At 47.1% G+C, this 27748-nt stretch overlaps 1 protein-coding gene across 1 annotated transcript in view; it reads right to left on the reverse strand.

Moving 5' to 3' along the window:
* Nucleotides 1-3175: 3175 nt before the first annotated feature.
* Nucleotides 3176-27748, reverse strand: part of DSCAM (DS cell adhesion molecule) — a gene marked incomplete at its 5' end in the record, with an annotated part of 743298 nt that continues 718725 nt past the window's right edge. The window contains 3 exons of the mRNA XM_060149089.1: nt 3176-3528; nt 20853-21155; nt 22486-22683. Coding sequence (XP_060005072.1) covers nt 3176-3528; nt 20853-21155; nt 22486-22683 — 854 coding nt within the window. The remainder of the gene's footprint in view (nt 3529-20852; nt 21156-22485; nt 22684-27748) is intronic.

Consider the following 27748-nt stretch of genomic DNA (forward strand, 5'->3'; position numbering starts at 1 on the left):
CCAGGTGACCTTCCAAGAGCTGATGATATTCTCTGAGTCACATCCTTTGGACAAAGATGCCATTTGAATGTGGACATACTGTGCGCTCTCTTTAAACCTCTGCAGAAGAGGTGACTATAATGAACCAGTCCTCGGATTCCTGGTCCCAGTCTAGTGCCTGGAGGCTGCACACACTGTCTGCTGTTGCTGGAAATAGATGTACAGAGTTCACCGCTTCTCTGGAAGGCCTCAGCCATTTCCTTAAAAGTCACATGAAGATTTTGGCATATGAGGAATCAACGTCCCAGGTCAGAGGGATCTTTCCTGGTGGTGTTCTACCACTTATTTTAAAAGCAGATTAAGCAACAGTGTGTTTTCCTTGTCTTAAGATATTATCGAGATTTTCTGAGCGATCAGATTTAAGACCATCTCGCTCTTCCATCTCTCCCCACCTCCCTTCTCCAGCCTCTTCTCTTTGTGGGTAGCACAGCAGAGGTGGGTACCAGGCAGTGACCCAGGTGGAAGCACTGGGGTTCCTGTGGGTGTGCACGTGCTCAGTGCTGTACCCTGGTTGTGCAGCAACAGAAGACCTTGCTCACTTTAGGAAGGAGAACATCTTTCAGGCTGCCAGCCAGGTGGATGCCTCAGAGGAAACCCAGTCCGTTGACCCAATAACGATTGTCCATTGACCCTAGAGTTTTTTGGCTGGAGGATAAAGAATTTATCTGAGCTTCGCCACACCAAGCTACATCAATCTGGCTGCAGACTTAGGCTAGTAAGGTGACCTCTGGAAGGCATTATAAATCAGATTAGAAATGGGCAGAAGTCCAGAGGAAAATGATCACTCCTCTCAATAATGGACTTTTTAATCCACAGAGACCCCTTTCATCTGGGTCTCTTTGTCGATATTAACACCAGGCCCCTACCTGAGGGGTAGGGTGAACTTTTTGATACAGTGCTTATGTGTTGAACTCATTTTAATGAGCATTTCCAAGGCAGTATTATTGAAAGCAATCCATTCCAGAGGCAGACATGATGTGGAATTTTTTATTTTTGCACATCTTGAGATAAAAAATTTTTAAAAATGTAAACTTCTAAGTTTAGGGGATATAGTAAGTTTTAGGTTGATGAAAAATAGACCTTTAATTTTATTTTTTCCCAGAAAGTAGCATTTCATTTCTTTGAATTAAAAAAAAAAAGCAGTCTGTGAGAGTCTGTGAAGATGCCAACAACGAACTGTCAACACGGGTTAAAGTTTGAAACCACGGCAAGAAACAAGCATTTCGCATCCAGGAAGTCACCTAATGTCAGGGCCAGCAGGCGGTCCTGATGTGGTCCTGGATCTGCTCTGCAGACGCTCGGTATCACTGAATCTAAGTAGGCAAATGGGCTTGCCTGGAAAGTAAATGGAAGGAAGGAATGATGGAAAAGATGGAGGGAAGAAGGGAAGGAGAGAAGGAAGGAGAGAAGGAAGGAGAGAAGGAAGGAAAGAGGGAGGGACAGAAGGACAGAAGGAGGCAGAATAGGAAAGAAATTTCTGAACATGTTCTCAGATGGCAATGGCTGACACCAGCCTAGGCTGGTGGCTTAAAGGGGAGCCTGTAGAGAGTATTAAGGGAGTGGAAGTATTTGTACAGTCTGCTACCTTGGCAACTGAGCAGCTCCGGTCATTCGACCAAGTTTTCTGGTCAATGCTAAACCTCTGACATGAGACCTAAGAGAGGCTGGAATGGGGAGTTGGGGGGGGGGGCTTTCTAAGGTGTACTATGTAAGGGTCATGGGAAGGAGAACACAATTCATACTATTTAAGAATAAGTGCTCTGCTAGGATAAGCCACATGGAAAATAATATAAACTGAGAGGAAGAAAAAGAAAGATTTCAGAGGAACATCACTTACTCTTGACTCGTTTTCTCTGGGTGCAGAGGAGTGAGTCAGAGGAACAGACACTAAGATGGTCTACTGCACATTTAGATACTGGTTATGGTGGTGGCAGGACAGGTCCCTGAGGACAGGATGCACAGACTTCTCCTGGTCCAACCTTCCTGCCTCCAGTGAGCTGGGGCTGACGGTGGGACTCTAGAGTAGGGGTCTGCAAACTTTTTCTGGAAAAAGCCAGATGGTGAATCGTTCCAGCTTTGCTGGCCCTACCATCTCTGTTGTCACTACTCAACTCTGCCATCATGGCATGAAACAGCCATGGACTAAACGCACATGGTGTGCATGGCTGTGTTCCAATAAAACTTTATAGATAAATACAGCAGTGGGCTGGATTTGTCCCGTGGGTCATAGTTTTCTGACCCCTAGTCCAGCTAGAGGACCAGGTGTCGTTGGGAGGCAAAGAGCAGAGCATATGAAAGGGCTTAGAATACCTGGCCAGCCCCTCATTAAAACTCAGACCTGCTGCATCTTCTGTGTCTCTCCCCTCTATCCTGGGGAAGTCAGACTCTCAGAATCCTGGCTGGTTTATTAACTTGGGGCCTTGATTCAGCCCTGGTGTTTGCAAACACAAGCACCCCTAGGAAGGAGGACCCAGCAATCAATAGGAGACAAGAGAAGTAGACATCGAAATAAAGGCAGACCACCTTTTCTTTTTTATTTCACTTAGACAAAATGCAAAGAGTGTCTCATTAACTTAAAAAATAAACAAAAAAGAAAACCAAATTGATTCCCCCCACCCCTTCACTGACGGCACTCATCCTAAGTAACAACAGAAGGCGGTCAAATCAAGGACCCAATTTCTAATGGGAAAGAAAGGTGTGCAAACATGACTAACGTTTCCCCCGGTCCCCAAATCAAGGTTCCTTTTAAATTCACAAAGAAGGTAATTTTTTTTTCCTGTTTTCTTTCTTGAATCTTGTGTGATAGAACTTCCAGTCAGAAGGTTGAATGTGTCCCCCATGCACATTGTAGAAAATCAGTAAAAATGCAATAGCCCGTGAAGATCATAAAACTGGACTTCTTTCCCAAAAAGTCAGATGCCCAGGCAGATGGAGCTCACACTCAGACAGAAAAAAAGCAGGAGAGTCTTTGCACTGTCTGTGGTTTTTTTCAGTATTTTCTCTCTCTCTCTCTTTTTTTTTTAATATATTTTGGCAATTTTCTTTCATTATAAATATTGGAATTCTGTAAAAAAAAGGTAGCTTTGATTGAATTTTTTAAACCGTATTTACAACCGCTGTCCAGTCATGCCGTTGGTTATACCAGGGTGTAGGACTTGGTGTAGGGATTGCTGCCTTTCAAATGGCCCCGAGAGTCCAGCAGGGATTCCTGGGAGCTGCTCATCTTGGCTGCCTGTCCCAGCTCCACCCCCTCCCGCTGAGGTAATGTGGCCACGGCCCCCTGCTGCCATTGCTGTCCGTCCCTCGTGGAGGCCGTGGAGGAGGCAGCCTCCATGGGGATGGGCTCGAGGACCGGGGGGCGTTTCAGGGTCCGACTTTTCTGGGGCTCCAAGCATGCCTGCCCTAAACTCGGGTCCCTGCTGGCGCCTGGACCACTTCGATTCAACAAGAAGTCCATTCGAAGGTATGGAGGCAAGTGGATGAGGTCACCTGGAAGGAAACACAGAGGGTTAGGTGGGCTCTTCACTTGGTCAGCAGGTGCTGGCTGGCCCTGTGCCCATGCGATGGGCCACTCGGGGTATTATAGGTGGGAATGTCTCCACACCTGGGCACGCTTCCCGAGACCCCTGGTCAGAGCCCCTGCAAAGGCATCATCCTCAGGCCTCCTCCACCAGGCACAGGGAGAGCTGGCTTTCCTATGGCTTGTTCACTTAAGCTCTTAAATGTCATACTTTCACCAGAGAAATAGAGGTAACAAGATCCTTGGAAACCCCACCACGGGCAACACCAGAGGCAACCGCACATGTGGGGTATAAACGGTGATGGGCTGAACCCTGGATGCAGTGGACAGTGGTCGGGAGAGTGCAGGGTTTGAGGAGGGAGACAGGGATGCAGAGCAAAGAATGATGGAGTCTCAGCACTTCCACGGAACTGTGTGACCTTGGCCGTCACTTAGTTACCGGTTTCTGTGATTGCTTTTGGTGGAATCCTTACCAGGCTTTGCCTGCCTGCTAAACTGCTTGTGTCTCTTTCGGTCAGTGCCGTGTAGACAAAGAGGAACAGCTTAGACTGAGTATCAGGGTTTCTACTTCCTTCTCAGGATCACTCATTTGGCTTCTATGATGCCAGGGAAATGCACCCTCTTCAAGAGAACCCACTGTGGGGAGAGAGGTTAGTGGACAGAATCCATTCCCCCCCCCCGCCCCACCCCAACGCGGAGGCCACCTGTCCTCTGGGCTGCTCCCAGCACTGCCTGACACGACAGGTTTCCCTGATGACAAACCCCACCTGATGTGGGATTTCTCAATGAGGGGTTTGCTCAGGGCTTCCCCATCACCCGGCTGCAGAGTCCTCAGCAGTGCACCACAGCAGAGGGTCTTCCTGCCCACCCCTTCCTTCCCTTCCTCCTGTCACAGGATTCACACCTGTGTCTTGGTCTGTGGGCCCTCCTTGCCTGCTTCTGCTGTAATGGAGCAGGACCCTGTTTCTGGAACAGACACCAGCCATGTCCTCCACCTGCTTCTTGTTTGCAGAAAAACTTTAGCCTCCTAGGCCCTCCCCAAGTTCTAAAGAATAAATTTAATCAGAGAAATAAGAAGATGCAGAAACAAAGGACAATAGTCAAGGAAGACAAAATAACAATAGTTTAGTCATTAAACAAAGTCAAGGATCTTTAGTTCTTCCTCAAGGTCTATAGAGAACATTCTGAGCCACATCCTTTGAGCTGTTCTGTAGATACTGAAACCCCACCAATTGGAAGGAGTTAACTGCATGCTGCCCACCAGCAGGAAATCCCAGACCGGTTGAAACTAGAAGGTTGATGATGTTGACTCCCAATTACCTCACCACCAACCAATCAGAAGAATGTCTGTGAATTGATCATGACCCCCACAGCCCTCTCCTCAGCACGTAGCCCCTTTTTCTTTTCCCTATAAAATTTCTGAGCAAAGCCTGAGAATGGGGAGTTGGTTCTTTGGGACATGAGTCCACCTTTTCCACAGGACTGCCAGCTTCCTCAATAAAGCTGTCTCTCCTTTTACCCAACATCTGTTTCTCAGTGTTGGATTATTGAGCAATGAGTGGCTGAACCTGAATTCAGTAATACTGCTCCCTCTTTTTATCTTTATTCTTTACAAGAATCCCCCCACCCCCATCCCCACCACCAAATCCCTTGCATGTCTAATCTGTTTTGGCATCTGCTTCTTGGAAAACCTGAACTGGCACAGCTGCCATCACCATCAACTACAGCAATTGTTCTTTTGAAGTTCAACTGTGACCTCTATTTGCCACATTCCATGGTTTCTTCTTGGTCCTCACCCTACTTGTACCACCTACAACATTTTGTGCTGTTGATCTTTTTGTTTTTGAAACTCTCAGCTTCCACAGCACTTTGCTCTCCCAGAGCTCTTCCTACATCTCTGACTGTGACTTGTTACTCTCCTTTCCTGGACCCTATCCTCCATCCACCCTCTAAGACAGGGTTTTCCCAGTGCCCTGTGCTCAGCCCTCTCTTGGAGGCTCAGCACTCACCTCATCTCGTTATAGCTCACATCCATCTTTTCCATTTTGCTCTCTTTCCTGAGTTCTAGACTTGAATTTCACATGCTTTGCTAGATATTTCCACATGAATGTCCATCACGAATTTTATTTTATATTTATTTATTTTTTAAACATCTTTATTGGAGTATAATTGCTTTACCATGTTGTATTAGTTTATGCTGTATAACAAAGTGAATCAGCTATGTGTATACATATATCCCAAAATCCCCTCCCTCTTGCGTCTCCCTCCCACCCTCCCTACCCCACCCCTCTAGATGGTCACAAAGCGCCGAGCTGATTTCCCTGTGCTATGCAGCTGCTTCCCACTAGCTATCTATTTTACATTTGGTAGTGTATATATGTCAATGCCACTCTCTCACTTGATCCCAGCTTACCCTTCTCCCTCCCTGTGTCCTCAAGTTCATTCTCTATGTCTGCATCTTTATTCCTGTCCTGCCCCTAGGTTTGTTAGAACTTTTTAAAATTTTTTTTATTTTTTAGATTCCATATATATGTGTTAGCATACAGTATTTGTTTTTCACTTTCTGACTTACTTCACTCTGTGAAGTACAGACTCTAGATCTATCCACCTCACTACAAATAACTCAGTTTCATTTCTTTTTATGGCTGAGTAATATTCCATTGTATATGTGTGCCACATCTTCTTTATCCATTCATCCGATGATGGGCACTTAGGTTGTTTCCATCTCCGGGCTATTGTAAATAGAGCTGCAATGAACATTGTGGTACATGACTCTTTTTGAATTATGGTTTTCTCAGGGTATATACCCAGCAGTGGGATTGCTGGGTCATAAGGTAGTTCTATTTTTAGTTTTTTAAGGAACCTCCATAGTGTTCTCCATAGTGGCTGTATCAATTTAAATTCCCACAAAGAGTGCAAGAGGGTTCCCTTTTCTCCACACCCTCTCCAGTATTTATTGTTTGTAGATTTTTTGATGATGGCCATTCTGACTGGTGTGAGGTGATACCTCATTCAGACTACAAAGCTACAGTAACCAAGACAGTATGGTACTGGCACAAAAACAGAAATATAGATCAATGGAACAGGATAGAAAGCCCAGAGATAAACCCACGCATATATGGTTACCTTATCTTTGATAAAGGAGGCAAGAATATACAATGGAGAAAAGACATCCTCTTCAATAAGTGGTGCTGGGAAAACTGGACAGCTACATGTAAAAGAATGAAATTAGAACACTCCCCGACACCATATACAAAAATAAACTCAAAATGGATTAAAGACCTAAATGTAAGGCCAGACACTATAAAACTCTTAGAGGAAAACATAGGCAGAACACTCTATGACATAAATCACAGCAAGATCCTTTTTGACCCACCTCCTAGAGAAGTGGAAATAAAAACAAAAATAAACAAATGGGACCTAATGAAACTTAAAAGCCTTTGCACAGCAGAGGAAACCATAAACAAGATGAAAAGACAACCCTCAGAATGGGAGAAAATATTTGCAAATGACGTAACTGACAAAGGACTAATTTCCAAAATATACAAGCAGCTCATGCAGCTCAATATCAAAAAACAAACAACCCAATCCAAAAATGGGCAGAAGACCTAAATAGACATTTCTCCAGTGAAGATATACAGATTGCCAACAAACACATGAAAGGATGTTCAACATCACTAATCATTAGAGAAATACACATCACGAATTTTAAAAGCCACAGTCTACAAACCCAGTTTATGAAGGCCAGCCCCTAGTCCCAAACTCATCCCCAAATGCCACTTTCTCTTTCGTGCCCGAACTTTTTGTATGTCATCCTCATCTTCCCAGAAATTGATACTTGAAATCTCAGAGCCCTCATTGACACCTCCTTCTCCAGGTTAATTCTACTTGCAAAATATCTCTTGACTCCCTTTTGCTCCCATCATTATGACCCTGGTTCAAGTCTTCAATACATCTTGTGGGTCCCCTAAATGCATGAACACAATTAGAGCCCAGTCACTAGACACACTTTGCAAACTACATCGCCCAGGTTTGAGCTGGACTGAAGCCCAGACCTGACCTTCCAGCAGTTTTGGAACAGACATTGTTCACTGTGTAGCCTAGTGCTTCCAACTCTTCTCACTTCGAGACGCATGCAGACAAGGGGTATTTGTGCAACACACTGGGATGAATGCAGTGGGCTCTTCCTGGCCACGTTGGGGACTGAGAGGCTGGCCATCTTGGCTCACATGTAAGTCCCTCATGGCAGACCTGGTGAGCAGCTCTGATTAGAAAACGGGCTGGGGGTGTGCAGTCCTGGAGCCGAGAGACCAGGTAAGAGGATGTGCAGGTGAGGGAGCCATGATGATGGCCTGAGCATCAATGGGGAGTGAAAGGGAATGAAACTGTGAGTTGTGGAACAAGCCCAAGGAGATGGCTCCAGAACTGATGGCAGGTGGGACAGTGGGAAGGAGGGGTCAGCGATGACTCCCTGCCAGGTTTCAAGCTCAGGAAACTGGGTGGACAGCAGGACTATTCATTCATTGCACAGAACTGCCTAGGAGAAAAACCATAATTTGGTGGGAAAAGATCATGGGTTTGGTTTCAGACATGCTGAGTTTGATGTGGTCGGGGACACCCCAGAGGAGATCGTTAGTGAGCATTTTATTCTTAATAACGTATCTAAGGCATAACTCATTCCTTAACTTTCTGAATCTAAAATAACTGGCAATTCTTGTTTCTTTTGCTTCAAAATATTCCCTGCTTTCCTTATTGTTGATCATGTCTTCCTCAGCCAGCCCCTTGGTGGGATCTTGGAACCTCCTGTGCCAGGCAGGGCTGCCATTAGCTGGTGGTTGCGCTAACAAAGCAGTGAAGCTGTGTGCGGTTAGACAGTGACTTAGACCCCAGAACCTTCAAAATTCAAGTTTACTCACTGAAAGAGAATAACCATTTAAAGAGAAGGGAGAGACTACTCAATGGTATAGGAGAACTAGAAACAAAAGCAAGACGGGCTGGAAAATTACTGGAAAATGCATTTTGCACAGTTTAAATGAGCATAAGAATTTTCAAAATGCTTTGAGTTTTCTTAAGAGTCCCCCCAACCCCCCAATAAGAGAAATGATGACCTTATTTTTGGGAGATTTACCATGTTGATTTCTGAGACCTTGCATTACATTGTCATGTTACTTGGTATTTATGATGCAAGAATCCACTTAGCATTTTCCCACTGGCTTTCTCAGGATGTCTTTATCCCAAGAAGTGATGGTGACTAATTATACGTTTTCATTAATATTTTTCAGCCTGTGTTCCACTAAAACAATACCTTGGTTTTGGCTCACTGAAATCAAAGGCACTTTGATTCAACATTGGCTTCATACAGTGAACTGGATCAAAGGAAAGCCCAATAATAAATTCCTTGATGATAAATTGGCCACGACACTCTTACAGAAAGAAATGATGTAATTTCGCATTCTTGTGAAATGAGTTTTGTAACTTGATGTATCTGGACTTTAGCTTAGAAAAAATGGTGGCATGAAGTTTACCATTATAGATGCTAATGTTGAAGGTAGATATTGCTATGTGTATTAGCTTTAGTCCCGAAAAATAAAAGTATTTAATTTTAAAAAATGAAACCCTATGTCCCTAATGCCTTTTATGATGGTATTGAAAATTCTTCGTCTTCCTTTCTGGTAGTGGATGTGTTCTTTAACCTTCTCTATTGGGGGTTAAATTATTTGCAAACAAATATCATGAAAGCATTAACAGAGCTGTCATTAAAAACAAAAACTGGAACAATTCTTTTGTAGCACGAAGAATAATTTTTTGCATGTGAATCAACGCACCCTAATGGATCAGTTTTGAAATCTGTGGATTTTTATATATCCAATTTCCTAAAAGTGATTATCTGTCTTCATTCCAAGAGTCCAGATTAATTGGCTCTTTTATTTATTTACATAACTAATATTATCTTAAAAATCATTTTGTTCAAGTACTTGAGAAAATGTGGAAGGCATTTACCTCCAGGGTTCTTTTAAAATGTAGGTCAAGAGTGCCTTATGCTGTTTCTGACACCCAACTAAATCTTGAGCACTTGGCATATTTGTAATGCTTTGTCACAGATTCACAAATGACTCTCCATCCCAGCAACTCCCCTTTGAACAAACAGGGCTTATTAAACCCCTAAAAAGCAACAGCATCTTGGTCCCAGCTGGACTGCGGGATGCTCAGGTGCCAGATTGGATGGAACGAATGTGTCTGCAATCAAAGACAAACCCATGATACCTTCAGGGTTGCCACTTTAGATGTAGTGATCAAGGTAGCTGGAAAAGATTGGTGAGAACTGGAAATCCTTAATAATGAAAACAGCTCAGCACCACATCCCTATATACAAGGACTTCTGTGTTTGCTTATCGCAGGCCTGCTAAGCATCTCTGAATAGTCAGTATCTCCGAGAGATCCAGTTTTTCAGGCAAAGCTTGATTAAGTTGTGTGATGCTCTAATTAGCTCCTTTTGACAGTGTGTGTTTTCTGATTAGCACCCCAAGTAGCCCTTTCAACTGTGTGAATGACGTAAGTGAGCTCTCTTAATAGTTCATGCGCTGACGCAGAAGAAAGCACCAGAGTGATCGGTGGGGAGCGCTGTTTATTAAAGGAACTTTATGGCCATTAAAACCCACCTCTTTTGCTAGTCCCAGTACCAGTTAGGAAACTGGATTCTCTAAGCGTCCGTCCACTTTTATGTTCTGCAGACGTCTCTACATGCCGAGACAACCATGCGCTTATGACTCCAGACAGAGAGAAATAAAATGGGAAACTATCATGACAATCTAGACACCCACGCACCTGCTTTTCTTAACCTCCCGGCCCTCCATCTGGCCGGCCGTTTCACATGGGATAAACTAAACAACGCTTCTAACGGTGGTGATTAAGAGTGGAAGTCTGGACGACATTGCCTGCATTTTAATCTGACAGGTATAAGTCTGGGCTCAGTTTCCTCACTCATAAAATGGGAACAGAGCAGAATCGACCACAGAGGGTTATAATGAGGGTTTAATTAGATAATGCAGGTGAAAGATTTCCTGTCAGACATCTCCCTTTCCAGAGGGTCTGAAGTTATGGGGCTGGAGATCTGACAGGGGAACGGTTCGGGCACTCTTCTTTTACCTTAGTGTTTGTCTTTTGTGGGTTGAGTAGTGTCCCCCCAAAAGATAGGTCCATATCCCAACCCTTGGGGTCTGTGAATGTGACCTGATTTTGAGAAGGATTTTTGTTGATGTCATTAAGTAAAGGACCTTGAGATGAGATCACCTGAATTTAAGGTGAGCCCTAAATCCTATGACATGTGTCCTCATTAAAAAAAAAAAAAAAAAGCAGAGGGAGATTTGAGACATAAAGAAGGGAGACGGCCATGTGAAGATGAGGCAGAGGTTGGAGTGATGGAGTCACGACCCAAGGAACACTTGGAGCCACCAGAAGCTGGAAGAGAGAAGGAAGGGACTCTTCTCTAGAATTCCTGGAGGGAGCACAACCTCACGGACACATTGATCTCGGACTTCTGTCCGCCCAGGAGAGAGAATATGTTTCTGCTGTTTTAAGCCACCTAGTTTGCGGTAATTTGGTACAGGGGCCACAGGACCCCAATACAGAGGTCCTTTCTTCCTGTCTGGGATGGGCTGGGAGTGTCACAGGAAACCTCTTTGAACATTCCTCCTGTGTGGAACAGTCTCTGCTCCCATCCACCAAGGAGAGGAGGGGTTTTCTCTTTAATGATCAGCAACAGCGGCCGGCACGCTTGTGGTTTACGCTGTCCCCGCGCTGTGCCCTGAGCTCACAGCAGCCCCTCTGTGGGCTCTCCTATGAGCCATCCTTCCTTCTCTGCCAAGGCCAAGCCAGAGTCACTTCTCCCAGGTCCCCTGCTCCCTGGGGAAGTGGACAGCTGTCCAGCTGGCATCCAAAGACCCCCTCAGGGCTGGATTGGAGGTGGCTTTTCCGGACTCCCCCCAGGAGGGAGCCGAAGCCTCCTGAGAGCATCTGTCTCCACGGGCCTTCTCAGTTCCCCACTGCCCAGCCCTCCCCAGCCCACCCTCCCAGAACACTTGACCCCCACCAGGCTCCATGGAGCAACCCCCCCACCCCGAAGTGAATCCACCCCAGCCTTCTGGAGTTTCCATTTGAAAGCAGCAGTGACCCTGGAGAAGTCAAGGGGTCTCCTTTGCTTTGAACTCCAGAGTCACCTGTGTCAGGTGCGCACGCCCTTGGCATCCTGGTGTGTAAACCCGCCACTGCCCCCAACCCAGGTGGAGCCTGGCCCGGCCTGGGTGCAGATTCCAGGAAACCAGGGCCTCCAGACGGACATTGGAACTGACATCCTCAGTGATAACTTCCTCTCTTGCTTTCCTCCGGCTACCTCTCCACTTTGTCTCTCCCTCTTTCTAGTTTGGTTTCCTTTGTGCTGAACCTTTCACCCATGAAGTAGAAGGCATGGGGAGGGGGTAAAGCACAGACAGTGCAGGTGCGAGAGGGTCGGGAGACGGCCGAGTGCAGTGCAGGGGCCAGGGCACCAGTGTCGAGTGTGTGCGTGTGTGCGTGTGTGCGTGTCTCTGTGTGTGTGCATGTGCACGTGTGATGGAAAGACAGAAATGGGAAGGAAAATCGGAGGGGAAGGCCACACACAGAAAAGGCAAGCGGAGGCACATAAGAGGAAAGGACAGAGTCAGGCAGGCGGCCCCGGGGCTCGCTCTCTGAAAGCTGGGAGGGAAAGGACCTGGGGACCCCAGCACTCCCTTCCTCGCCTTCCATCTGCCCTGCTCACCTGCCTGCCTGTACTTCCAGCCCTTCTAGCACCTTCCCAGACACCTAAACCCTGTGAGCTACTTCCCCAAACCCAGAGGAACCACGGGGGCTGAGTCCCGCCTGCGCCTTGCAGGCTCTCTCCACCCACCGGCTTTTGTCGGTTTTAATTGCGTGTTTGTGCGTCGTCAACAGTCATCCCACTGTGCTCTGCTCCCGAGGCCAAAGCCCATGATGGCCCTTGTGTCAGAGACACGGAGGGACAGCGAGGGGTGAAGGAGGCTGGTGGGGGAAGAAAGCTCCGAGAAACTGGGCTGAGGGACTGAGCTGCTGGGCCAGCCTGGGGTCAGGGCGTGCTGAGATGGAGGGGGTGGGGCAGGGGTGAGGTGGGAGGGAGGAGGGCTGGTGGGGAGACAGAGACAGAGAGAGACAAACAGAGAGATGGGGGAGAGAGAGACAGACAGACCGAGACAGAGAGGGAGACAGAGAGACAGAGACAGAGAGAGACAAACAGAGAGATGGGGGAGAGAGAGACAGAGACAGACAGACCGAGACAGAGAGGGAGACAGAGAGACAGAGACAGAGATATGGGGGAGAGAGAAAACAGAGAGGACAGAGAGAGACAGAGGGGTTCAGAGAAGCACACACCCAGAGGGAAGCAGAGGGAAATCATGAAGACACAGGACCAAGAGAGATGAAAGTGAGAGACACAGCGCCACACAGAGAGAAAAGCCAAGGTCACCGAGTCACAGGATGACGGCTAAGAGGACCGGGAAGCGAGCCCTGTGGGAAGGGATGTAGGTTGTAGACCATGAGCTGGCCCTCTCTCCTCGCCTGGCCTCGACAGCCCACCCGCCCCGGGCCTCGCGCTCCCCGGGCATCCCCCGGCCCGTGTCTCATCAGCCCACCGCCCACAAACTGCACCCTTCACCCCTGGCTGCCAGAGGAGCCCAGGCGCTGCCCTGACTCACTCCTTGAAGGACGAGAGGTGATTTAGCCTTTATTTCCATGTTATGTCTTATTATTTGACATCATGGGCCATTTCTCATCCTCCTGTCACTGCCCTCTGGGGACCTTTGGTGCCACTAATATCCCCGAAAGTTCACACCAAATAAGTCAGCATCCATTTCTCTGTCGGTCCCTAACCACTTTGCTTCCTGGTGCCATGACAACTCCCGCCCTCCGGCCTTGAACTAGCATGGATTCCCCTGGCGATCCCACATCCATCAGAAAATATGAGCTTAAAGCTTGCTATCCTGCACCCAGGGGGCCTCAAAGCCCTGCTCTGCCCGATTGTGGGAAAACTGCTGTGTTAAACCTGCCTCTTTTTAGCTGAAAGCCAGAAGACACCCCCCTGCCTTCCTATCAGGAAAGCAAAACTTCCTGAACCTTCTCAATCAATTCAGACTCACATGCAACATTTGAATGCATTTTAGCTTTGGAAGGAGAATGGCAAAATCAATCCCGACTCTGAACAAGAACGGATCAATTCAGAAACCCTGTAATGGACCTGCAGTCTGTGAATCTGGCTCAGACAACGGTTCCCGCCTCTGGCTACGTGCACCCTGGGGAAAGAAAGCCTACAGTCGAGAACAGCAGTTCTTAGCTGAGGGTGATTTTGCCCTCCAGGGGGCACGTGGCAACGTCCTATGATGCCCAGGGCAGCCTCCACCACAGAGCATCACCCAACCCCAGATATTATGCGCTGCTGTTGCAAAATCCTAGCTTACATGGTCCAAGTTCCTAATTCCACGCGGATCCTGATTTCACTTTACTTTTACTTGAAAACCATCAGATTCAATCAGCATAGGGAATGGTACTCCTCTGCCTCTCCTAATCCACAAGGAATTACCTCCTCAGTTCTTTGTGGAGGAAGGTAAGGGGTGCATCCGATGGAACAGCAGTTAGATGGCCTGTGTCCGACCTGACCTGACTAGGGTGGTGGGCTCAGAGCAACGGGCAGGGTGTGAGTGAGAGAGAGCTGAGTCTTGCCTTGAAATCCTGCCTCTGCCTCAAGTAGTTCTGTGAGCCCTTTGAGCTTTAGCTCTTTCCTTTAGCCAAGGGAAACGGGCCTGATAATTTCTAATGAAAACCTGTAATCCTGAAAGAGTCTTTCTTATGCTCTGAACCATCTCACCTGGGAAAACTGGTCCAGCACCTGCGAACTTGGAGGTGCTTGGAATTTGGGGATGAATAAGGGACAAATGAATGCATTTTGGGGAGCCTGAAATTCCAAGGCGCATTGCAATATCCTTCTTCTTCCGGCTGGGCGATTCTTTATAGTCAGCAAATGTGAGAACACTTGCACGCTTTCACAAAAAATTTATGCAGAATGAAAGTGAAGCAGGGTCCCTGTGGTCTTCAGTCTCCTCTGGGGACACAAGAAAAGGAACTTTCATCAACTTCTAACAAGGTTTTATATCTGTGCTTGGATGGAGCTGGATATTGATGTAAAGGTAAGAAGCCAAGGATGCTTACCTCGACTTCCAGCAATTTCAATAAAAACGACACAGACTTGAAACGACACTATGGCATCAAAGAGCTAGTTACAAAGGGGAGCGTGTAGTCCGCGCACACCCAAGGCCGACCAGATCTAACACTTTTCTAGTTTAATATTAATGTCAGAGCAGTAATGAAAACTTGTAAATGAACCCTTCTTGGTAAATGAATCTTCACTCCCAAACGGCAACCAGGAAAAACTCTAAATAAGTAATGTGAGATGGTTATCAGAAGTCCGCGTCAGTGGATTCTATTACCAATCTTGGCTCGTACTTGGGAGGCTTCATGCATTTTTTAAGGGCTCATTGTTATTGTGATCCTACTTGCTGGTGGACTTTAAAAACTACACTGAGGTATAAAGTGGGGCTTTGAGTTTGTTGTGCTCATGATTCTTCTGAAAGAGAGTAATTCTGGATAAAAAGCAGGATTGGAAAATCTGCTCAGAAGGTAGGCGAGCTGGGAACATGTTGGGGCATTTGGAGCCCCCAGTGGGGAAAGGTCCGTGAGGGTCATGTGACACCGTCAGGGACTTACACACCGAGGACCCCCAAGGAGGAGCCCTGGCTGGGGGCTTCAGCCTGTTCAACTACGAGGCTAGCAGCCCCGGGTCAATAACCCCGCTCATCTTGACTCATCCCAAGAAGGACTAGTTCACCTGGAACGAGATGATGCCAGGCAAAGGAAATCTATGTTGGTGGAATTTAGGAGGCGAGAGAGTTGGGGCCTGGAGATCAGGGGGGTCATGACTGGTGGGGAAGGGGGGGCTGGCCTCTCAGAGCCTTGGGGGTCTTTACCCTGAAAGCAGTGGGAAGGCAAAGAAGGGATTTTTAACATGAGGGTGTTGACTGAATGACTTGAATTCTGGCTTGTTGCTTCCTAGTCTGGGAATAGGATGCTTGAGACCTTGGTCTCAAGGGTCCACACGGGACCACACTGAGAGATGCTGGTCCTTGCTGTATATTTTTTACCCCTTGTATATTTCCAGGACCTTCAGGTCACTTCTGGCTTGTGGTGACACCTCACTGGGCTGTGTGTGTGTGTGTGTGTGTGTGTGTTCGTGTGTGTGGGAGGGGGTGTCTGTCTTCCATAAGCTGGGTTTTGCCTTGTTTCTTGGACCTCCTCAATGACCCGTCTTTGGGACACTTTGTCTGCTGTCTGTGACACTATGTGCTATTCTGATAAACAAGGAGACTGTGGGAAGTGTTGGTTTAACATATTAACACTTTGATGTCTTCAGGTAATACCTGGCACGGTATTTTTACAGGGAAGATGCTCAGTAGAGATGGGTTGAACAAACAAGTGTATGACATTTGTGTTTTGACAGGGCCCTTCTGGAGATGCAGTGGACTTTCCTTCATGGTGGTGAGCCTCTCTGCGTGTCATCCACGCACTGGAATCCAGAGCCGTCTTCTGGTCACTCAGCAGGACACAGGTGGCCGTCCTGCCCCTCTGTCACAGGCCCAGGTCTCCCCCTCACTTCCACCCCCTGTAGGCTCCCCAACAATGAGAGCAGAACGGCAATATGTCCACCTAGGAAAGCAGCGAGCCGCCAATGGACTCAGAAGTCAGAGAGAATGTAGTGAGAACGAAAGAGAAAATCTCCACATAGCTGCGGCCACAGTGAAACAGCCAGAGCACGTGGCAAGGTCGGAGGAAAGCTCGGCACCTGTACCCCGTGCAGGGGGGAGGAGATGGCTAGGAAAGGCAAACGCGCTCAGGGTTCCAAGCTCGGGACCCTCAGAACAAGTCCCGCCATCGCTTTCTGTGTCTGAGGGACAGCGACAAAGAACAGACTGAAGTTACAGGCCGGTCCTTAAGAAGACAGAATTGCAAATGCACATCAGAAAGGTTTGGTTTTCTAGGAGGGAGTCAGAATGAGCCCATTCGAATGTTAAGGTCTACCTAGAGCTGCGTGAATACGCGGAGATGTTGCTTCATGGCCCCGGGGGGTCTTTCTGAGTTTAAATTCTGGGGGAGTGTTTGAAAGTCTGCACCTTTCAAACACAGCTTGGATGGAAGGAAACTCTTCCTGTGCTGTGGATGCCAAGCTCATTGCTGTCTGCCGGCCTTTATCTCTGCTCTTCCCTCCGCGTGGACCCGTTTCTCAGGGTCTCTGCCCGGGTCTCCCTGCCCGTCCACCACTGAGGTCTCAGCTCACGTCTCACTGCTTCTGAGAGGACTCCCCTGACCATCTTCTCCTAAGTACCTCCTGCCAGACTTTATCCCCTTCCTGGTTTACTTCCCTTCCCAGCGCTGACCATGATCTGAAACAATACTATTTGTTTACTTGATAAGTGTCTGTCTCCCCCCAGGAACATAAGCTCCTTCCAAGCGGGGTCTTCATGGGTCCTGTCAGCCATTGTATCCCCAGCTCCGAAAACAGGGCTAGGTGTGGAGTGGAAGCCAGAAAATACACACTGGAGGAAAGGCGGGGAGGCGGCGGGGGGGGTTGGCGGGAAGGAGCAGGGCCATCTCTAGAAGGGTGAAGGCCAGGGGAACTCAAGCCTTGTGCGTGTGTGTTCATGTGTGTGCACGTGTGCGTGCGTGCGTACATGACATGTGCACACGACAGCTGAGAACAAGGCCAGCCTTTGCAGGGGACGTGACCTGAGCAGAGGCTGGCTGGTCCTTCAGGTGGGAGCCCTGTCTCTCACTCCACTCCCTTCTCTCCCTTTAAACACACCCCCCGAGGGGAGCGTGAGGTATGTGATGAGTTGATCCTAAAATTAAAATCCTCAAACTGCTTCGTATAACTGGTTGTTCAGAGAACCAATCAGTTGGTGGCAAGCAACGGCCATTTCCAACCGGAAAACCTCCCCTGCATTCATCACGGTGGAGGAGCAGGGGGTCAGTGAGGTGCAGACGTTTAAGGCTGGGGTCCCAGAGTCTCAGGGAGGAGATCAGAAGGGGTGGACACTTCCCTTGCTGCTGGCGGGGCCAGGCAGCATGAGGTTGCAGATTTGAAGCCTTAAATTGATTTAAGTAGCTTCCTGCCATGGCATCTCTTGATCGCACAGGATAAGCATCATGAATAGAGAAGCAGTAGTAATCCAAGAACATCAGAAACTGGCTCCAGATGCTACCTGAAACCAAAAGTAGCTCTCGTAACCGAAGTACGAGAAGCCACCTTGGCCGAGAGGAAAAGAAGCTGTTAAATTTTCCAGCTATTTCTCAGAGGACTAGAGAGTTAGTTTGTTTGCTTTGTCTTTTGTTTTTAAAGATGGAAATAGTTTCTATTTAATAATTTCTAACCATTGTCATATTTGAACCAATCGGCCAATCTTGTCATCTTCACAATCATGATATATTCATTCATTCAATAACATTTATTAAACACCTGCTCTACATCAGACACAGTGTTAGGTATACACATTCAATATCATTAAGCTGGTTAAAAATATTTCTTGAACATTCGCTATGCTGCCAGATATCTGCTAGACACCAGGAGAGAAATATACAGATAACTAAGACATATTTCCTATTTTCCTGCAGCCACCATCTGGCCAAATTCATTTCGCTTAGTCCTGATTTGTAGAGAATTTAAAAGCTTGGGGTTGTAAACAGAAAAAAAAAAAAAACACCTCATCAGAAAAGAACTGATGGTAAGGAGAAAGATATCCAGAGATTTGAATGACTGATAGCATCTAGAAACACAAGGGAACACAGGTAAAGACTTTGGTTTGGAAGCCCTGTTCAAGGAACTGCTAATTTTGACACAGTCTCCAGTCAGCAGGATAATAAACTGTAACTTTAGGTTTTGTGCCCAGTGTTGAACTTAGTTCCATTATAAAGGAGCAACAGAAAGGCTTCCAGAAGGATGAAATATTTTTCTAAAAGCATATGAAATGTCCAGTAATAATAATACATCATTTAGAGTGGACGAAACAATGTTTGTGGGCATTCGAATTCATAAGGATTTAAAAAGTTATTCATGCCTACAGTTATAAAATCCTTTTAGTCTAAATAGCATATTATGACAATAGTACCTTACTTGTGATCTCTCAGTTGTTCTGATGGGTCCAGGCAACAATATCATGAAAACAGTTCAAACATTTTTTTTCAATAGGAAAATCCAACATGATGAACAACAAGCCCCCAAAAAGATACGAACCTTTAATGATTTCAAGACCGGCACACAGAGGACATTTAACCTAGGAGCTGGTTCTACACAAGGGGAAGCATGGCACGTATCTCAGATGGGAGCGTGATGCCTATACTTAACTGGGTGATACTGATACACAAATGAGGCAGATGCTCTCAGGGAATCAATGGCCGTGGAAGGAAAATAAACCAAAGAAGGAAGAGCGGGGAGAGCAGTACATCTGCAGACCATCATTGGAGTCACCGTGGGAGCCCCGACAGCAAGTCAACAAGGCGACAACAGAAGCTACAACTAATGCTGCTGACGCCTGCATCAGGCGACACACAGCTTACACAAACCCCAGACGGTGGGTGTCGATGTCATGCCCATTTTACATTTGAGCCCATTTTACAGATCAGCCAACTGCAGCCCAGCGAGACTAAACAACCTGTCCACTGGCTCATTTTCTCCTCTCTCGTCTTCCTTACTCTCGAGGTTTACAGCCACAAAATGCTATGGCATTTCTCCTACATTTGCTGCATCTGCCTTGCCAATAAATGCCAACCACAAAAAGCCCTTGAATAAAAACACCCACAATTAAAGTCTTCTCCCTGAGGAGGTAGAGAGCACGGAACTAAATGAAGCTATCGTTCTTGACACGAGGTTGGTGCGGATCTTGACTCAGTTTGGAAGATGAGTTGCTGGATAGGCAATTCTTATTTTATATATCTTTATGCATTTATAAAGCTCATTTCAGCTTGGCCTTATGCCATAAAGCCCAAAGGAATCGTGGGGATTTAAAATGAGGATATATTTTTGAAATAGAACCTGTAGCAGTGTTCAGAAAATGGGAAGACGAGAAATAAAACTGGATTCCACAAGAATGGATAGGCCAGTGCACAAAGTCAAGTCTATAGACAGGTACTTCAGGGTGAAAAAGAAAAAGTGATTCTTCAGAAGAGAACTACAACCGGCCGCCGTGGTTCGGATCCAAACTAAAGACGTGTTTCATTTGCCCCGTACAATGGTTTGCACGTATCTGAGCAAACACTTGAAAAGTGTGAGTCGTCGTATAACACCAAAATTTCTGAAACTCGCTCACGTGGGCCCCAGTTTCCACTCGGGATCACTGGGCAGGAGGCTGCTAGAGTCCTTTTCCCCTAGACAGTCACTCAGTCACCCACCTTCTTCACTTACATGATCTGCCAGGCCCTGCAGGTCTTAGGGTTTGCAGCTCCCATCCACACACCCAGAATACTGCTCAAGGCAGACACCAAACTACTGGCCGACCTGACACTAGCCATTTACTGTCACTTTGGGTAACTCAGGGAAGCCAAGTGCCAAAGGCTGGCTCCCTGGTAAGACCGCTCTCCTTCTGAAACCCACAGCACGGCAGTGTTAAAACATCACCCCCATATCTTCGATACTCCTCATGTGGTGGCGATCTCCTTTTCTAGAATCTGGGCTCCCAGAGCTCTGGGGTTGCTTGAACAACAGACTATGGCAGAAGTGATGGGTCAGTTTTCAGGCCCAACCTTAAGGAACTGGCTATTTCCACTGTCTCTCTTGGGACACTGGCTCTTAGAACTGAGTCACCATGACATAAGGATGCACAAGCCACCTCGTGGAGAAACCTAGGTAGGGAGGCTGCGGCCAGCATCAACCCTCCAGGTGAGTGAGCCGTTTGGAACGTGGCTCCTCTATCCATAACTGAGCTCCCCCATCGACACGGCCGGAACCGAGAGGCGTGTCCCCACGAAGCCCTGACTCAATTTCGGACTCAAGAACGAAACAAATGATCAAGCTTTGGGGTGGTGCGTTATGCAGCGGTCACTAAACAGAAGACCCAGTGTGAATACCAACAAGGGCTTTCACAACAGACCAGTGTGACTTGGGAAGACGAGCTTCCCTGACCGCTGGTCCACACGTGTCTCGCCTCACCTGGCCGATGCGCCTTCGGAACCGCCATGTTCATCACGCGTCCTCCATCCTGAGGTTTGGGGGGAGATGCGGTGAACCTGCAGATCCCCGATTCTGAAGGGGTGCTGGAGGTCAGACTGTCTGTGTACTCATTTGTCCCTGCCGTCAACTGCTCAGACGATGTGTCTGAGATGAAGCACTCCGTGATGGTGAACTTGGCGTGCCTCAGCTGCTCTTCCATCTTGGCGTGTTCGTAGGCCCTGGCCAGTTCTTCGTAAGTGGAAGAGGCACTTTCTGTGGAGACCATGCTGCTTCGCGCTCGATCTGTGCCGTGCAAAAGAGAAAACAAGACAGGTGATGTGTCACCGTGAGTCTGCACTGACTGGGTGGCGCTCTGGGCTTGTGCCTATTTCTTGCAGTCACTGGGTAGCCCGGCAGGGGTGCCCGGTCTCTGTCTGAGGACTGCCTTTGTCACTGTAAGGCCACCTTCATGATCCTCAGCCATGTGGCTCGGGGTGTCAACAGAATCTCTGGAGTCAGATGTCCCCAGCCTGGGACACTGCCATAGATCAGTAATACATCCCCTTGAAAAAATTCTGCTTTTAGTTAAGACAGCTGGGAATGCGGTGCAAATGAACTGCAGTGGCCCCTTCCCTGCCCCTGGACCACAGAGAGTCTTTCACTGGCAGGAATGATCTGAACTCTGCACTCAGCTCCTCTGGCCTCTGTGTGGCCCGAAGACAGGATGATGGTTAGAGATGAAGATGTGACTGCACGGAACTGCTCACTAGGCCAAATGACTTCTGACCCTGGGACTCATGCTTTGTGTGTGGCACCCTTTACGGGGACCAGGAAACCTCTAGAACCATAAAAGGAGCATCTTGGGTAGAGGACTCTCTGCATTTTAAACCCACTCAAAAGTTCTGAAGTCACCTCTGTGGAACTCTGAGGTTCTTGTAAGAGGAGTAACTGCCATGAAAATAAACGTACATGGTGACACGCCGCCTTTGAGACTATTTTTGGAGCATATCATCCAGCACAAAAGAAAATGAGGATTAAAATTTCCTACAGCTCTTAAGTTTAGGTATCATTTCTTTTCAAACTTTTAGATTGGTGGGGTGGGCAACCCAGTGCTATTCTTAGGCTCTGTCTTCTCTGCAGAGTGAGATCTCGGTGGTGGATGGTACGGTAGGAATGGCTTACCTTATAATCAACCCCTGTTTAATTGTCAAACGGGTCTGCCGTGTTCCCTATAGGGGGTGCTATGACCTTGTCATGTAACTTCAAGTGCAATGTCTTAATCCTGGAGATAGTAGTGGGTGAGATGCCCTCAGAGTATAATCAGAATGATTGTAATCTTGAGGGAGAACAATTTAGAAATGTCTATGTCTCTCTCGGCAGGGCAGGAAGGAAAAGGAGAGGGAACAGTGTGAGTCTGAGATCCGGGACGCCTGCAAACTAGACTCCTTTGGCTCTGCTTTGCGGAATTCACTGGACCCTGGACACGGTCAGTGCAGTACAGCTGTATCGGTACCTGTTAGGTAAATGGTCTAGCAATTTGAAATTGACCTTGAAAGGGAACAGGTAGGGCCCTGAAACCCAGGGTGTGGGCCCTACTTGTCCCGGGATAGAGAAGGAGGCACGCAGACCTTACCTGTGTCTTGGGAGGGGCTGACGCTGTAACTGTCACTCTCCTTGTCCATGGACCCCGCAGCCCTGGGTGTTGGCAGCCTCCAGTCAGTGGTGAGGGTGTGTGTTGAAACGGTGGGGTGGGGTCTGTTGAGCGTCCACTGGCTGGCGTACCGGTTTCTCGCTGTGGGCCCAGCCTTCGCGTTCCTCCTGGTAGTGGGATCTGAGAAGAACCAGAACAAGGTTTGTGTCTAGGAGGGTGGTCAGCCGTGATCATGGTGCTGAGTGGGGTTCTCCTGACCCAGCGCTATGATCCACTCAGCAGGGCTAACGCCTCCGGGAAGCTCTCCCTGACTACCCCTGTCCAGAGTACTGGCTTCCTCTCCTCTATGGTCTGAAACATTCAGGTGACACTTCAGCACTTAAACAAGCCCTGTTGGGGAAGAATATCAGATTTGGACTCAGGACTCCAATGGATTTGGGTCTTGCTTTTGGACCTTAATAGTTTCATGACCCCGCCTTGTATCACGTAAACTTCCTGAGAATCACCACCTTCTGTAAGAGGAGAGAGTTCAGCCAACTACGCTCTAATGTGGCTTCCTTCCTAAGTGTTACCTCGAGGTGCTGTTACAGGTTGAATTGTGTCCCCTGCAGAAAAGATACATCCACATCCTAACCGCAGAACCTCAGATCGATCTTATTCGGAAATAGGGTCACTGCAGGTGTAATTAGTCCAGATGAGGTCAGACTGGAGTAGGGTGGGCCCTGGATCCAACATGACTGGTATCATAGCAAGATGAGGAGATAGACAAGGAGGGGAGAGCCCCGTGGGGCTATGGAAGCAGAGACTGGAGGGCTGCAGCTGGGCCAAGGAACCCTGAGGCCACCACCAGAAACTAGGAAGAGGCGAGGAAGGGTCCTAGGAAACTTCACAGGTGGCATGGCCCTGAGGACAGCTTGAGTTTGGACTTCTAACTAGCGGAACTGTGAGAAAATAAATTTCAGTTCTTATATACCACCCAGTTTGTGGCACATTGTCATAGCAGACCCAGAAAAGCAAGCAGCTGTCTCCTGTATAGATTGTTGTCTTGTATTCACTCACTGCCTCGAGTATGACTTTTGTTCATCAACTACATTGCAAGTCCTCAGAGCAGAGGGAAGAGGGAAGATCCCCTTATGTCTGAACACTTTCTTATCCCTTTGCACATGGTAGCATCTCTTCAATGGAACTGTCTGAACTGTGACCAAGACTTGGGTTATTCAATGTGGAGAACAAAGGGTCATCGCATATCTGGATGTCACAGGTCTCCCATCTTCAGAAACATAGAGGTTTATGGACACACTGGATGGAGCCAGATGGGTTTCATTGTCTCTAAATTTGGAAACAGAGGCAAGAGGTCAAGGGGGTGGACTGAGTTCTTAGCTCAACTCTTAGCTAACAAAAAACATGTTCCAACAGTACAGAACATTGGACACTGGAGTTGGCAATGTTCCCTTTTCTAGAATTCTGTGGAAAAGGGGAGAGGCTCAGTTACCTGGAACGATTTTTCTGGGGCTCCAGTCTGAAGGCCACATAAGGTCCTTTTCCATTTTTGAATTCTATGCTTTTCAAAGAGGAACTTTATGTAGTAATATTTCGAAAATGTTCTGGCCACTTCTAAACACAGCAGTCTGTGCTGACTGCTTATCACTAATGGAGCAGTTTCGCAGGAACAGAACTGAGAGAGACAACCTGTGGCCTGATGACACCGACTCACTTATGTGCTCTCCTGAGCCTGCAAGTCTCTGCAGGACAGGGGCAAGGGCGTCCATCCTCCAATCATCCCACAGAGCCCGCTGTGATCCCCGGCACACAGACTTCCCTGGATGAACACACATAGCTCAGGGCGGCTTTATGGCTGACACAATGGGAGCTCAGGGAGGAGAAGTGACACAGCTATTAAGTGGCAGAAACAGAGCCCAAGACTCCACCTGTCAGTCCAAGATTGCCCATTACTCGGCCATGCGTGTCCTCACCCTTGACACCTAGGAGTCCTGGTGCTGTATCTGCATGATACTAGCTCATTTATGATTCTAGGCAGGGTCATGGGACCCTGGTGAAATGACTTTCTTTTTAAATTGGAGGATTTTCCTTTTTGCCAGTTTCTAGTTATCGGACTTTGAACCTAATCCATCACTCCACAATGCTGGAGAGAAAAGCCTAATGATGGCAGCTCAATCGATACCTATTAAGATTTCCTGGGTCATCAAAATGCTCTGTCTTGGTGCATAATTCTCGGGGGCATTGATTTCCAGCCTCATTTCATCCGTTACTTGCAAAATTCCACGGAAGACTTTACTGGAAGGTTTTTCACGGCCTTGATTAGAATGTAAATGAGTTATGCTGGAGAGCCAAGCTCTCTGGACAGCAAGGTATAAATGATAATTGGGTTTCTCTGCTGAAATGCTAGGAAAGAGATCCTCAAAGAGATAGAAAAGCATTCTCCTGGGTAGGAGGCTAAATGTCTTCCAGGCACTGTGGATGTGATAAGTGGAGCTTAAAGAGTGGAGCTTGTTATTTAAATACTAATGAATCTTTTCCAGAAAATTACCCAGTCCCTTACATAAGTTTTGAGGGTTCTTAGTTTTATTCTCCCTTAAGTTTCCTGTAAGTCCAGCTGTGGATCAGTTTTACTACAGGCCTGGATGCTTGTGGAAGAGGGGGTCAGTTTGATAGTATCACTTCCGGGACACAACTTCCTCAACTCCCCAAACCCTCACCTGTGTTTCCTCCTGTCAAGCTCACCCACCAGCAGTGGGGCAGAGACCTTGCCCCCCTCCATAGTCCCTTTTCCCACTGAGATGACCCTATCTGGAGAGTTCCATGGTCAAGTGGCACTATTCAAGCCAGAAGTCTTTTCAAGTTAAATTTGTTCATTATTCCCCCCCCCTTTTTTTTTCCTAGATGAGGACAGCTTTACCAGTGGCCTGATAATATTGGGAATATAGGTCATGATATTACTTTCCTTGAAATGCACTTCGTTCTGTTCTAAGCAAGCATTCTACAGGCAAAATTGTCCTTGTAGGTAGAATACTCAGGAGTTGACACATTTTTGAATAATCAGGTTTTTGGAGCTGTTTGGTACCTGAATTGAACTTTTCTGTAGCATAGTTTCTGAGATAGCAGCTAAAATAAAAATTTTACTTGGATTCCACTCATTGGCCTCCTTCGTAGACCTTCCTAGTTAATCTATTAACCAAATAAATGTTGGGGTTTAAGGTCCCTGCATGGAAAGTATTTTATTTGGGCCCCCAGCACCCTAATATAAATAAAATCTAGTGATGAGGCGTTATGCTTGCTAAACAACAAAGGAATTAGGGGTAAGTGATATAAATAATTCTTGGCCTTTCAGCATTGGGTCTGAACCTGAATTAAGCTTCTGCTTATTGAATCAAATTATTTTAATTATCCTGAACTTGGGATGAGAGGATTTGGTGGATAATAAGGTCATAAAACATGCCATGTATATAATCGCCTTTCATTCCCTGCTACTGGTTTTCATATCTTACAGATACTGAGGCCTTGGCTTTGCACGATGAATTTACCAGTTGTCTCATAGACAGGGTGAAACGGGGAGCCTGAACATTCCTATCATTCAATGAGCAAATATTTATCAAGGGCTTATCACACACCGGACTCTCTTCACTGCCATCAGGTATTTTCCAGCAGTGTGTTGAGTACCATCCCAGGTAATAGAGTGTGCGTGTTTTTCAAAGTCTCAACAAGAAAGATTCAATCCGTCTTGTAAGCTCTTCTTATTTAATATATATGTGAAGTCTATTTTGTCCCCAGCAGTCCTTACAGAAGCATCATCTCTTCTTAGAGGAGTGTGGAGGGGTTGAGAGTGGGGCTTCGGGGTGAGTGTCTCTTACTTTGGTCCAGCTTTACTACTCGCGGGCTGTGACCTCACTGGTGTGCCCGTTGCTTTTCTCTCTGGGACTGGTGGGTGACGATCTTGCCCACCATCAGTGCTGTTGTGAGACGTGTGTGACATTAACGAGCTACAGAACCACAGGCACGTGGGAGGCATCAATCAACCTGGGGCTTAGCCCATGACTCCTGAGTGACAAACACTTGACATGGGATGCAGTGTGTCCTGTTTAATGAAGATGGTGATGGGAGATTTGATGGGTTGACCAGGAAGGCTAGAAACTCACTTTCGAGAGTTTGACAGGAAAAAAGCCATGAAAAATCATAAAACTAGATGCTGGAGAATGCCAGTGATGCAGAAAAGTGCCCACTGGTAGTAACCGGTAAGGATGGGAACCGTGTCCTATTTGTTTTCCAGTCCAGCCCTGCGTGGTGAATGCTTTCTGCAGGAATGAATAAATGATGATGGATGGATGACGTCCAGGTAAACATGACAAAAAAACCCGGGTCAAATCTAACACTGATCACTTCACATGTCTTTGTACCCTTGCACATTTTGTAAGTAAAAAGGTTGGTTTAAGTTCTCCAAGGTGATGACCTCATTGGTAAGTTTCTGCAACGTGTCCCAGGGCTGACTGTGTACATGTGGAAAGAAACACTTCTAACTGGGTGAGGCGATACAGACACACAGCTGATCAGATGTCTCAGGAAAGGGAGAACAAAGAGAGGAAAGAAACTGGTTGCCCGACTCCTGCTGAAAACACTAAACATCGTTTCTTTTCCACCCCCATTACTCTGATTTCAAAACTTCTGACATAAGTATACATACGGTCGCTCAGTATCTAAATGTATTTACTGAAGGTCTACTGTGTGTTGGACCCTCTGGCAGCAGCTGGGGAGACCCGCGTGAACAGAGACCCAGCTTCCAAGTGTGTCCTAACCCACGGGAGAGACGGGGACGAGAACAGAGACGTGGACACAGCCACGGTATGTGTTTTCACATCTTGAAAGAGAGATACAGCAAATCATTGCGATTTCTCCCGTCCTTGTAATAAGAATTTGTTGCAACTCTTTGGCAAACTAATGCAATGCTTAGAAACATAACTTCTACAGAACAGTCGTGCTCATGTGCAAGCAACGTATTTTAGATGTTCTTCTTAAAAATAAAAGTTTCCTACAATAACAACAAAATTAGAATAGAACAAGAATGTCTTCGGTAGTTGAGGAAATAGGCTATAAACCAATCTCTACAAATAAGCCAGACTGCAGTGAGAGGAACCTGCCCCAGGGGACTGAGGGGATGCAGGTGTAACACCTGGGCTCAGGTGACAAGCTCTAGGTACAAGAAGCAAGCAGAGGACTGGGCTGCAGAAAGCTC

Source organism: Lagenorhynchus albirostris, chromosome 5, assembly GCF_949774975.1.
Source record: "Lagenorhynchus albirostris chromosome 5, mLagAlb1.1, whole genome shotgun sequence".
In the NCBI taxonomy this organism is placed as follows: Eukaryota; Metazoa; Chordata; class Mammalia; order Artiodactyla; family Delphinidae; genus Lagenorhynchus; species Lagenorhynchus albirostris.